We start from the raw sequence: 13,527 nt of genomic DNA, 5'->3' as shown, positions 1-13,527 counted from the left end.
TTTTAAAAAAAAATTTTAACTTTTTTTTGCTCTACACCATCATTGATGTATGTATTTAGCTTTATCCATTCATCCTACTGGGACTATAGGGTTGGGTGGGTGGAGAAGAGTCTTCTTGGGGAGGGTTTAGGAGGGTTCTGTTTTTTGGAATTGGGCTATTAGAGCACCTTTGGTACATGAACATCTTGGTGAATGTATTTTTGAGTTCTTTGTACATCTGGATGACCTTGTTGCTTTTTTTCTGTACTTGTACTGTTTTTTGTGGTCATCAATAAAATAGTTCAATGATAAAATATCTATCACTACCACATAATGGGATTGTGATTAAATATTTTAATCTTCCTGCATCCCTAATAAAAAAGTTAGAAATATTTTAGCACAAGCATTATTCATTACTTTTTATGGATGTCTTAGATTACCATTTTTATGTTAATGGCCTTTTTACACATTTCAAATGCATTGGCCCCAAATATGATTATGTGTCATTATAGCTGTATTATTCCCTAAATTTTGTTAATACTTATTGGGTATGAAGTTTATCTGTAGAAAGATCTGGTCAATTGGCATTCAAAGGAAAGGCTAATCATGTGAATAACGGATAACAATGACACAGTATAAAATATTATTCAGACCTCATCTCCTTCAGGCTGTAGACAGCTCTCAGCTGGACAAATTGCATCATCATCTTCAGAGTCCTCTGGATCAGAAAAGGACATATCTGAGGAAAGGGAGTGACACTCAGTGAGGTACTGCGCTTCAGAGCCTCGCTCTCTCTCACTGGAGGCCTGTACCTCTGTGTTTCGCTCTCGTACCAGCTTACTACCACTGAAATCTTTTAAACAATTCACTTTAATTTTCTTCTTTTTAGGGGCAGCCAACTTCCACACTCTCTGCTTTTCACAAAAGATTCCCTCCTTCTCATGGCGTCGCTTTAGTTTTCTCTCTGAGTTGCCAGTCCCCTCTTTCTTACTCTTGCAGCACTCATTCTGTCAAATGAGAAAAAATATGTAAGATCAAGTAGAAATACTAAATTACAGCTATCAAAAATTTTAAATACAGGTAGTCCCAGGGGTAAAAATGAGTTCTGTTTTTTTAAACCGTTCTTAAGTTGAATTTGTATGTAACTCGGATCCTGTACAGTACACAGTCTATAAAGAAACAAAATAAATAAAGTACTCAAAATAAAGTACTCTGACGTCAGAGGGAAGGCTTCCGAGTCATCCGCGGGCTGTATGCAGGAGCCGCTGCTCATGGCTTTGCAAAGAGAAGTACGGCTGGGAGGAGGGAGCTGGCCAGAGGAGGTAAACACCCGCGGGAGGGAGGCACAAATTTGGAACACAGAACGGAGGGAAGGTGGAGAGGTGCGTTGGGACACAGAATGGAAGAGGTATGGTTGCATTTGGACAGGGAGGGAGGGAGGAAGAGGGGGGTGCAGTGGCACAGGAAGGGAGAGGCAGGAAACTGGTTCCTAAGTACAAGTCTGATATAAGTTGAACATTCTTAACCTGGGGACTGCCTGTAATGAAACTAGAGTAAAAAAGAGAACATATTATACATCCGAGAAAGCCAATGTTACAAGATGGAGATAAATGCGCTATTATATTATTAATTCAGGTATCTGCACATGAGCAAGTTCAATGGTTTTGAAATAAAATAATTGACAGAATTATAGTTTTATATGACTAGCACAAAATTAGAAAAATTATTTTAAAAATTAGAAATGTGGAGGCTTTTTTGGAGATTGAGGAACGAGAAATGGAACCAGAGAAAGAAAAGACAAATTATACTCCTCTGGAGTCAGCCCAGCCTGGGCATAATTGAAGGAAAATGCAATCTACTAACCAATTAGAAATAAAGCATTTACTGACCGCAGCCCCCATACTGTTTGGGTAAATAGAAAAATCTGGATGGACTTTTTATGAGCTTCAGTCTGCTCCAGATTGAAGGCCAAAGCTCTCTTGCAGTACAAAGTGTACACTGTACTGTCACCATTGTGGGAATGAGGTTTTGGAGAAAATGCTGGTAGAATAATTGACTGGTTAAGAGGGAAATCTGACTCTACCTTAGGAAGAAAATTAAAATGGAGTATACAGGATTGTTTGTTAGGTGCTATCAACTTATGTTCGAATCCTAGCAATTTGCTGAAAATCATCAAGTTTTTGTGGCAGAATACAGAAGTAGATTGCTGGGCCTCTCTTTTATGCAGTATAAATTAAATGTTGCCATTGTTGCATCAAATGTGATCCTCTGCCTCCAACACTGTCCATCTGCTTCTGCCCAGATGGGTGGCACGTCGTTAGTCTGACATCTCTGCTGAAACCTGTCCCCCTTGAGAGGCTTAGCTTTCAGCTTCACAGATGCATGCAAGCCCCAGTGGTAAGACAAGCCCAAGTACCATTACTCTGTTGGAAAAACTTAGTATAAGGTGGATCAGTTATTAGGGCCTGGAGTTCACCAACTGTCATCAAAAATAGGACTTTCCAGGTCAGGTACTTAATGGCATAGCTCAAAAAGAGTCTTGTTAAAATAACATTGATGTCCCATGACATGACTTGATGGAAGGCTTCAACAGAAGCAAGCCCTGTATAAAGTGATCTTAAGGCTGAGCAGAGATGGGTTTGATAGGGACAGACCCCAAGCTCTGAAGGTAGTACACAGCAGGTTGACTCTACAAATCCACTTGAAGCTTGTCTTGTGGAGCAGTGTCCTTTCTCAGACAGGGAACCCTCCAAAGGGTCTCCAGGCACTAGGGTCACCAAAAAATGAACTTTAAGAGACAAAAATAAAAAAGGAAGCAGAGCAGATCAGAAAGACTTATGAATGATTCGCTTACAGAAATAAAAACAGCAGGGGGCTCTGTGTTCCTCTCCCAAGTAGGAGAAGCAGAGGAGAGAAAAAAAGTGTTGGATTTCTGCAACACCCAGTTTATGGATTGGAAAGAAAGACCTGTTGTAATGACTCCGGAGTGGATGTAACAGAATCACTCAATACAGCCTATCAAGCAACTTGTTTACACATTGTATCTAAACAGATTTTTGCTCTAATACCTCGCCTTGACAGCGACTCCAATCTTGAGAGTGCTCTCTAGCCACAGGCTTCTCACTTCTTGAACCCACAGAGAGACTTCGTTCTGTATGGTGGAATAAGGCTTGCTTTGTAAACAGAATCTGATAAAGCTCTTGGATTTCAGGCAAAGAGACCTGCAGCAACTGGGCTTCCATTAACAAGTCATCCAGCTCAGCACTCAAACCTAAAAATGGAAAGAACTTTTTACTGTCCAACTTCTGTTGTTCTTTGCTAACTAATCAGGTCAACCAGTATTTCATTCAAATCACAAAACTTATGTGGGGAATTAAGGAAAAACTGTCTACTATATGTACTTAAAAGTAACAAATCTACTTCAAATACATTGCAGTCTTTATATGTTTCATAGTTATGTTGATTTTAATATCTAGTCCACCTGACCAGAGGGGTTTTTCTCACAAGACATATAAATAAAATGCTATTTTATATTAAACATCTGATATGACTAATAAACATGATGGCTCCTTCCATGTCAACTGTACTATACTTGAGAACAATCCCAATTAAACATGATAAAACAATATTAAAAGTTAAAGATTTCTGGATTAGCAATGGAAGGGAAGACTTCCAATTTAATTGTAAACTAAGATAAGAAAACAGTCTATCCCCAGTGGTTCTCAAACCTGTCCTGGGAGTCCCCCCAGCCAGGTCAGGTTTTGAGGATATCCCTAGTGAATATAGAGACAGATTTGTATACATGTCACTTCCATTATATGCAAATCTCTCTCATGCATATTCATTAGTAATATCCTTAAAAACCTGACTGGCTGGGGGTTCTCCAGGACAGGTTTGAGAACTATTGGTCTATCCCCCAAAGGGTCACCTCGGCAGCATCAGCACCCTGTTCAAAGAATTTGGGGCTAGATTCACTAACCTGCCCGATCGTGTCCAATCCGTATCCGATCCATGGCAGGCCGACTGATCCACAACGGGTCCTTATTCAAATGGGGGCGATCGGAAGAACATTGACCACATGGATCGCTGAAGACGCATGCGCAGACCATCTTCTTTGCCTGTAGATGGTCTGCGCATTTGCTTTCCCTCCATAGCAACTTTTCTTTTTTAATGCTTTTACCCTTGGTCCAGGCATTTTATGTGGAGCGGGGACGTTGAGTTTGATTTGTCCTCGGTACCAGGCAATGATTCAGGCGCCCAGGCTGTGACAGCAAGACTAGGCTGCGGTCAGTCCATAGCGAGCCCCGCCAGGAGGAAAGCGCCGGTTGGAGCAAAGGTGAAGAGGACCATGCCAAAGGAGACCGAAATGAAGCCCTTGCTGCCCCAACTCTCCTGCTCTCTGCCACCCTTCCCTGCAGTGCAGCCCTGCTTTAAACCCGCAGGTTAAAACCACAGGCTTGAACTGCGGGGAAGGGCGGCAAGAGCAGGAAAGTCAGGGCGCTGATTCCTTTCAGGATAGAGAGCAGAGAGGTGGGGTGGCAGAGAGTAGGGTTTTTAGGGTGGCAGAGAGCAGGAAAAGACGTGAGCGATTGGTCCTCAGCAGTCGCTTCTTTTTTGATCAGTCAGCCCAGTCAGTGTTCCTTAAATTGTTTAGTGAATCGCTGCCTTCCTACATTTGCATGCCATTTCCCTCATTTGCATGCGCGGATTGGGTCGGGTGCAGAAAGGATCAGCCAGAAAGTTAGTGAATCGGGTTGGGGGTCGCAAAGTGATCAGGACATGATCGGTGTTCTTAGTGAATCTAGCCCTTGGTCCTTTTAGAACATGACAAAAGTTTGGTTTACAGATAATCATGGGAATTCTTTTCATCTGATAATCATATATCACAGAGGAGTTGTTGTAAATCCCACTGAGGGATTTTCTCAACAGCCACAGTGAAATCCCAACAATTTTGATGAGATTACAGCATAACTTCATGACTCATTTCATTGTATATTTTGTCTCTCACTTTACAAGGAGGTGCTAAAAAGTTTTCAGCCCAACCAACTTCCTAAATTCTGAGCATTATTTTGCCATTAGCTGAAAAGAGTGTTATTTTATTTGGTAAAGTGACATTTTCAGAATTGCAATGCTGTGTTTTGACATTGTTTTTGATCATTGAACCATTTCAACGAAAAGTGTGGAACTCCAAGCTGCCATAAGCTTCCTAGAACTGCAGAAGAAAACTCCAAAGAAAATCCATGAATTTATGAAGCAAACATTGAGTGACAAATGGCCATCATACCACACAGTGAGGAAGTGATGTGTAAACTTTCAAGGTGGAGGTTGAGACCAAAAGATGCAGCAAGGTCTGGTAGGCCTCAAACGGTGTTCAACTCCTGAAGATGTTGAGCATGCCCATGACCTGATTTTGGCAGATTGGCAAATATTGGCTAAAACAATTGCTGAAATGCTACAGATATCCAGGGAACGTATTTGGTATATAATCCATGAGCAGCTGGCTATGCAGAAGCTGCCAGCCAAGAGAAAAAGGGAAGACTGAATGCATAGAAGAATGAATATATTAGAAATCTCGTGTCCAAGCACAGAACAAGTGGCCAACATATTTCTAACTGCCAGCTCTTTTTTTCCCCCCGATCAGGGTGCACAATAAATCTAATGAATTGTAGTACACAATTTCTAAAAGAAGGATTTTTTAGTCATTGAAAAATATATGCATCCTACAGTATTAAAAACAAAGAGACAAATCCAAACAGGAGAGCACATCCCTGTTTTTGGACATAGGGTAATTTTCAGAGACTGCAAATTGACTTCCAGTTGATGGTTTCCAAAGCTTAGAGTTCAAACCTTGAGAACTATGAATTTATGGGAAATAATTAGAATACTAGTGGTGAAAATAAATAAAAATACAAACCATGTAGGGGGATGCAATTTTGTCCTAGAGATAAGGGAGCCTGGATAGAAGTGGTTCTGTTATCCCACACATGAGGCAAACTGAATGATACAGCTACACCTGCTTGTGATACCTGTTTGAAGAAAAAATAAATCATAAAATTAATGTTTCCTGTAACAGTTATATACTATGTAGTGTTTGTTACAAGGTGCTGAAAAGTCTTTGCAACAAAAGATTATGCCCAGTGCCTCCTGCTTGCAGGCCCGCCCCTCCAAATTGGTGGGCCTTCCCCTTCCTGGTGCATCCTGGGATACAGAGGAGCCTAAGGCCCTCCCCTGGGAGTGGGCATCTCTCATGAATTTTTTTTTAATGTACGGGGGGGGGGGGGGGGTTCCTTGTGACAGGGTGGTGATTCCCTCCTGCCTCTATTTTTGTTTGGTGGGGGGGGGAGAAGTTCAACTTTTTTTTTATGGACCAGATATTGTGCGTGCATTACACACACATATCTGTGCCCATATAAAAAAATGACCTGGGTTTTTATTTTGGGTCGGTATTAGTGATCCAATCATGACATCGCAATGTTAGGTCATCGATCGGATGGCTTGTTTTAATATTAGCAACCTCATTTTAATAGTTATGAGGTAATTTGCATGCCAGATTCAGAGAATGTACAAACACACGGAAAAGCACGTGGTGGACCATTTTGTACATCGGGTCAGCAGATTAGGTCTGTCGCTAAACCAGTCAAACTGGTTTAGCGATGACCATTAGACAGTTAGAGAGTTTTGTGCATCCAATCCTAGGAGTTAAGGTGGGAAAGTGTTCAGCTTCAAAGGAATCTTGTCATTGCTTTTTATCCATGTGAGCAGTGTTTATTAGCTCTTTGACATTTGAATTGTATGAATATAATAAATGGAAGACCTTTGGTAATCTTTTTTCTGTTAATCCACGGAAGAGTCCGTACAATAGGTGTTCCCGTACCCATGAACCGGGTCTTGCATAAAGCCACACACTTTGTTTCAGGTTCCTTCCACATAACAGAGGAACATAGAACCCCCCCTATAGTTGAGTCTAAAAGCAATCGAACATCACTGGAACAAAGCATACACTGAAGGGGGAATGAGAACTTCTCCACAAACATAACACTATTTTAGTCTGCTCTGCAAGAGCCACTGCACGCGTCCCTGCAAACAAGTACAGCTGAAGGCAGGAAGGAGCAGGCTTCGGCGGAGGGGGACCTGTTTATAAATGGAATCCCTGGCAGCAGCAAACACATTGGGTGCAAGGGTGGGGGACTGTTCAACGTGATAGGGAGGGGGGGTGGTTGCTGGACTTGCGAGGGAGTGCTGCTGCTGCACACGCGATCACGAGGGGGGCTGCTGGACATGCAATTGTGAGGGGCTTGCTGACCAAGAAGGGTAAGAAGGGAGACAACTCGCAGCAGATCCTTTACTTTGGGGACAAGGCCATTCACCACTCCACAGGGTGGTGAATGGCTTTGTCCCCGTATCCATGGCAACCAGTTGATTTTTTTTTCCCCTGTTCCAGTGGGTTACTCACAGCTACCATGAGTAACAGTCACAAAGTCATTCTCTATCTTGACCAAAAGGTCCAGAAGGGATGCATTCTTAAGTGGCTCAAAAGGATCTTCAGCAAGCCCATTCAACACAACATTTAGATTCCATGTAGAAAAAGGCTGTCGCAGGGGTGGCTGCAAGTGAAGCATCCCCATGAGAAATCTAGTCACATCTGGATTAGCTGTAAGCAAACTGGAACCACTGCGCACCCTAAAATAAGAAAGGCCTGCTACCTGTACCTTGAGGGACCAGGCCTTTTTCTAGACCGGCCTGCAGGAAGACTTAGCCCACCAAAATAGGAGCACGTAATGGCTCCAACTAGTCTCTGGCACACCACTGCTGGAAACCACCATAGTAGAGGGCTTCTTGAACCTCAAAAGAGTAGCAATGACTATGTCAGAGAAGCCCCTTTGAAGCAAGCTGGACAAATTCTGGGAAAAATCCACACATGGGGACCAAAACTGATCCCTTACGGATTCTGAACAAGGCTTTTCAGAGGTCCCTGGACTCTGCACACTTGCGTTTTGCGCCATCTCCAAAACAGGTACCGGGCAGGATTTTCTGGCCAATTCCCATGCCCACATCGGTTCCTTAGCCCTAGAGGACCTGGAGAGTGGAAACCCCAAAGCTCCCACTGAAATAGGGGGTTTGGAGGTGGGAAACCTGAACCCAACCCCCAGAAACGCTCAAAAATAACTTTTTTAGAGCATTCCCCCAAATTTTCCCATAGGAAATAATGGGATGTACTCACAGTCTCTTCAATGCCTGCCTGTCAGCTCTCTCTCTGCAGATGAAGTGAAGAGAAAGGGATTTCTGCCTCAGAATCTCACCAAACAGTCCAATCTTCAGAATCTTCGGGCTGCCAGTTGGACAGACCCCGACCGAAACCTCCACCCCCTCAGAACCTTAATGCACAAAGGTGGGCAGGAGAAAGCAGCCTGTGCGCCCTGATACCCTGAGGGCTTTTACTCAGGGCACATGCAGCATGCACTTAAGACTCTGAAAAGTTCAGAAGGCAAGTTTGCTCCCAGAGGAATGGACCCCGAGCTCTGAGGTGGCACACAGCAAGCTGGCTCAACAAGTCCACCCATGGCTTGCCCTGTGAAACTGCAGTCTGGTTCTGTGGGAAACTGCTTTCTTACCCAGGCAGAGAACTCCTGAATAAGGGGTCTCAAGGCACCAAAGCCACAGAAAGGGTTGAACTTACGACGAAAGTAAGAAAAAACTAAGCAGAGCAAATCAGAAACACTTCTGCGTGGTTTGATTGCAGAAAAAACAAAACTATAGGGGGCTCTGTGTTCCTCTGCTATGTAGAAGGAGCCGAAAACATAATGTGGCTTTCTGTAAGACCCGGTTCGTGGGTATGGATTGAACATCTATCATACAGACTCTGGAGTGGATGTAACAAATGCATTTACCATAAAATGTCTTCTATAAAACAGGGTCAATTAAAATTAATTGTGTTAAAAAAATCTTGGAGATAATGTATTTGATATACTACATAAAAGTGAAAATACGGCCATTTTTAGTACCAAAATTGCCCTTGGCCATGAGAAAAGCTTATACGTGTATATATGAGATTTGTTAGAATGTTTGCTTTATTTACACCACTAGGAACTGTTTTGATTTCTAATTATACATAAAAAAGGTATCCTTCACTCAGATGCCTCCATTACCTTCTTAAGATGCTCTTACACATACAGTCAAGTTACTGATTTTATAATCAACCAATAGGTTTTAATGTTTTTTAAATGGATGTTTTACTGTAATCTGCCTAAGTTTAATATTGTGCATGGAAGTTTTTGAGAGACTGTCAATTACATTAATCTCAATTGGCTTCTTTTGGTATTAGCTCTCAAAGCAAAATATATCCAGCCCATATGTTCTCATTGCTACATTAGCATGTATTATAGGGTACTTACATACAGGAACTGCATGGGAATATAAGGCAGAAGCCAAAAAAATAATATCAAAGTCAACACAAGCTTCTGGAGCATGCACATAGCACGTGTATACTAGGGAACTAATGATTTAAACATTTTATATAAGATTATTAAAGGCAGTTCTTGATGCCATAGTAGTATATCAAGAACAATAAATCAAATCAAATTGTCTATTTTTGGTCTACTCCAGGGTGGCACACAATTTTAATAAAAAGAGAGGCAGCCATGGTATAGACTGAATTGTATATTTGTAAGGATGTTCTGAGGAGAAATGCATATAACATGACTGAACTATAACCTTTAGTGGGACTAGATGTTAAAACATGCAGCAGTCAATATCAGAGTTTATAGTGGAGAAAACCACAGGCACAGTGGAATATCATTTTGACTTGCCTCCCCCAATTCACTGGTTGACACCCTTGTGCCTACCAAATACTATTTTATAATGATGCCACTGGAGAAAACCCAAGAAGTTTCAATGTAGTAAATGTTTAGCATTGTTTCTCTTCCAGCCCCTCTGGCTCTATATAAGAACAAGCAAAGCATACCTTAAAACAAGGCTCAACAAATCCGGGCATCAGGTCACCATGATAACTAAAAATTACATACTGATGCCTGGGATTTCATGTCCCTTGATTTTTTTTGCTTTTTATTTTGTTTAGCACCACTGCAACAAATACTGCAATTTCAGTTCTCTTTCTTTGCTTGAGCCGCCCAGTGCAAGAAGGTCAGGATAGAGAATGACACGGGGATAAATTTTTCCCCGTCCCCACGGGAACTCATAGTTCTGTCCTGACCTGGCGAGTTATTTTCCTGTCCCTGCTCCATTCCTGCAAGCTCTGCACAAGCCCCAAATGCTTTAAAATCATTAGTGCTTGAGGTTTGTGTGGTTAAAAGGCTGAGCTTACAGGAATAGGACAGGGACAGCAACAGAACTCACGGGGTGGGATGGGGAAATTGAGTTCCTGCAGGGACGGAGACAAATTTGTCCCCATGTCATTCTCTAGTTCACGAGTCTCATAGGACAAACCTACCTGTACCACGCAGCTCAGGTTTACATGAGAGCTGAATCACGGCAGGGAGCTAGGAAGTAGCACGTGAGGTAAGAGGAATAAGCAAAGGCTTAGGTGGGGGCAGGTCTTCGCAAGAGAGAGAAACTGAGTGAAGGCTTGAAGGCAGACATGTGAAAGAAAGAGAGACTAGTGGGGATCCAGGCTATGGTGACACATGAAACAAAGAGGCAATTGCCATTTCATTGACCTAGAGCAGCATTTCTCAAGTTGGTCCTGGAATATCCTCTTGCCAGTCAGGCTTTCAGGATATCCAGAATGAATAGGCATGAGATTGATTTGCATACATTGCCTCTTGTAAGCAAATCTTTTCCATGCACATTCATTGTGGATATCCTGAAAACTTGACTGGCAAGGGGATACTCCAGGATCCACTTAAGAAACACTGATCTAGAGGATGGTGTCACACAGTTGATAGCATGCTTTGAGAAGGGAGACTACTGGCTTTTGTCAGTGATTTGCAGACACACCATAAGGAACTGATTTATCAAAGTTTTCTTCTGTCTCTTAGCTCTAGTGCAATGTACTTCTTACTTCTGTAAAAGATTTGGACCTCATTTAGAATATTGTGTACAATTCTGGAGATCATACCTTCAAAAAGAGATAAAAAGGATGGAGTCGGTCCAGAGGAAGGCTATTAAAATGGTGCGTGGTCTTTGTCATAAGGCGTATGGGGACAGACTTAAAGATCTCAGTATGTATACTTGGAGGAAAGACAGGAGAAGTGCGATATGATAGAGACATTTAAATATCTACATGGCGTAAATGTGCATGAAGTGAGTCTCTTTCATTTGAAAGGAAGCTCTGGAATGAGATGGCATGGGTTGAAGTTAAAAGGAGTAATCTAATGAAATACTTTTTTTAATAGAAAGGGTGGTAAATGTGTGGAACAGTCTCCTGGAGGAAGTAGTGGAGACAGACTGTCTGAATTCAAGAAGGCATGGGATAGGCATGTGGGATCTCTTAGAGAGAGAAAGAAATAATGGTTACTGCGGTTGGACAAACTAGATGGGCCTTTATCTGCCATCATATTTCTTTGTGTCTAACTTAATAAAATAAGCTTCTATTCTTTGTGGAATTCAGTAAAGCTATTCTAAAATTTGTGATCTGTTTAATCAAACATTTTACAGCAACTATTACAAAAATTTAAAAATAACTTTTCATTTAAAAAGAGCCTCACAGAGTTGTTCCATATCAGGACAAATATTCTTACCTTGCTCGTCTCTGGTAACATGCCTACTGTGACTTGCCATCTGTTGTACAACTGGCCTGACCCTGTTCTGTTCTGTATAAGTTTTAAATTCCCTGAAGAAAGCATTTGTTGGGCTCTGTGCTGCCAGTTCACAGTTCGTTCTATCATGTACCGTAAAGCATCTCCCTGAGGGAGTCTGACACGTAGGCGCTGCAGTGAAGCCAGCAGTGGAAGTATCTTCTCTAATGGAGGTTTATCTGATCTATGGCATTGTGGACAAAGCCACACCAACAACCCCTGCTGTGCACTGGGGCCCGATACACAGCTTGTATGAAAGCATTCTCTGCAGAGTTCACATTGTATCATGGAGGAAGTGGGGCCTCTTTGGCAGATGCAAACTTTCCATTCACTGTCCTCCTCTCCAGACGACAATTTTCCTTCATTAGCTGCTCTCAGGGAATGTAGGGCTTCCATCTCCTTCATTCGGGCTTCACTAAGTGTTGCCATCTGCAAGGCAGCAGTTAGGAAAATAAGACAAAACCTAAGAATCCAACAGTAAGCATAAGACAGTTGGGAGTTTTGATGACAGTCAATAGGGAAACAAGTAAAGTTGCTTACATGTTCTTTGTACAGGAACAGCAGAATTAAAAAAAAAGACACACAAGTGGGTGGCATCATTGCCTAGCACCAGAACAGAACAGCATTTTCGGAACACCTATCATCTCAATGATCTCCAGCTTAATACAGCTCTTGGGGAGGTAGGAGGGCTTGATACGCCTGATTAATCCTGCTTTCTTTGCTGACATGCAGAATTTAAATCAAGCATATAAATGGATGACTCCTAAATTGGGCAGTTCTATTATAGATAACTACTGCACTGCTAAAGAGTAGCCTATTTATAAGACTTATAGTCCACTTAAAAACTAAGTGGATTACAACCATACATACAAATAAACCTTATATAGACATGTATGTGAGGGCTGCACAGATCATCAGGAAGGCAGGTTGGTCAGTACTACTTGACTGGAATGCACTCTGAGGACTGGTCCAGTAAAGATATGAAACAAGGACCAAGCAGCAGCTTTGCAGATGCTTTACAGTAAGACTGATCTGAAGAGCTACTGTAGTTGCAGTGGCTCTAACTTAACAAGGTTTAGATTCCACAATTTAAGGAAAGAACATCTATATTTGGTAAACCATATAAAAACTTGGGAACATGTAGCCAATCGGATATAAACAATTAGGATATTTTGGTAAATTTCAGAAAATATGGAGACCATTAATAGACTATTGTAATGAATGATAATTTTTCCCAAAGTAAGATATTTGATAGAAGGGAAAAGGGTGGGTATTATTTTTATTTATCTCATAATGCATATGAATATGTAAATAGCCTCACTGTATTTGTATGAAATTCTGTTACAGGAGGGGATGGGAAGGGAGGGTTTCTATTTAATAATAATTGTTCAGATATCAGGTGTAATACATAATATTCAAGATATTATAGAATATAAGTATGTAATGAAATGTTATATGTAATGTGTTATATGAGAGGTGTTGGGTTTTTTTTTATATCTCTTTATTCATTATAAATTTTCAAACAAGTGTACAATAATTCAATTCATAATATACATTTCCACTTGAAATTATTACAAATTTCACACAAAAAGAATTATCTCCCTCAACCCCATACAGATATCTTTATAAATATCTGACATTTTTAAACCCCCCCACCCACCACATATACATAATAAATGTTATATGAGAGTTAATCAAGTGTGTATAAGTTCATATGATTTTATCTAATACACTTGTTGTAATATGTAAAAATGAATAAAGAATTTTTTTTAAAACCCCAATTAGGACATCAATA

The 13,527-nt window shown here is 41.2% G+C and overlaps 1 protein-coding gene across 3 annotated transcripts in view; it reads right to left on the bottom strand.

Annotated features, from left to right (window-relative positions):
* Positions 1 to 13,527, bottom strand: part of KDM5B (lysine demethylase 5B) — a 136,448-nt gene that overhangs the window by 2,911 nt on the left and 120,010 nt on the right. For 2 of the 3 annotated variants that reach the window (XM_033917478.1, XM_033917481.1), the window contains exons 24-27: positions 11,676 to 12,161; positions 5,894 to 6,005; positions 3,048 to 3,250; positions 633 to 986 (exon numbers count right to left, since the gene is read on the bottom strand). In XM_033917478.1, the coding sequence (XP_033773369.1) occupies positions 633 to 986; positions 3,048 to 3,250; positions 5,894 to 6,005; positions 11,676 to 12,161 (1,155 nt within the window). The remainder of the gene's footprint in view (positions 1 to 632; positions 987 to 3,047; positions 3,251 to 5,893; positions 6,006 to 11,675; positions 12,162 to 13,527) is intronic. The other variant, XM_033917480.1, reaches the window with a different exon arrangement.

The sequence above is a fragment of the Geotrypetes seraphini genome, chromosome 13 (genome assembly GCF_902459505.1).
Source record: "Geotrypetes seraphini chromosome 13, aGeoSer1.1, whole genome shotgun sequence".
Taxonomy (NCBI): Eukaryota; Metazoa; Chordata; class Amphibia; order Gymnophiona; family Dermophiidae; genus Geotrypetes; species Geotrypetes seraphini.
The sequence above is the reverse complement of the archived record's forward strand: the minus strand, read 5'-3'. Positions and strand labels throughout refer to the sequence as shown.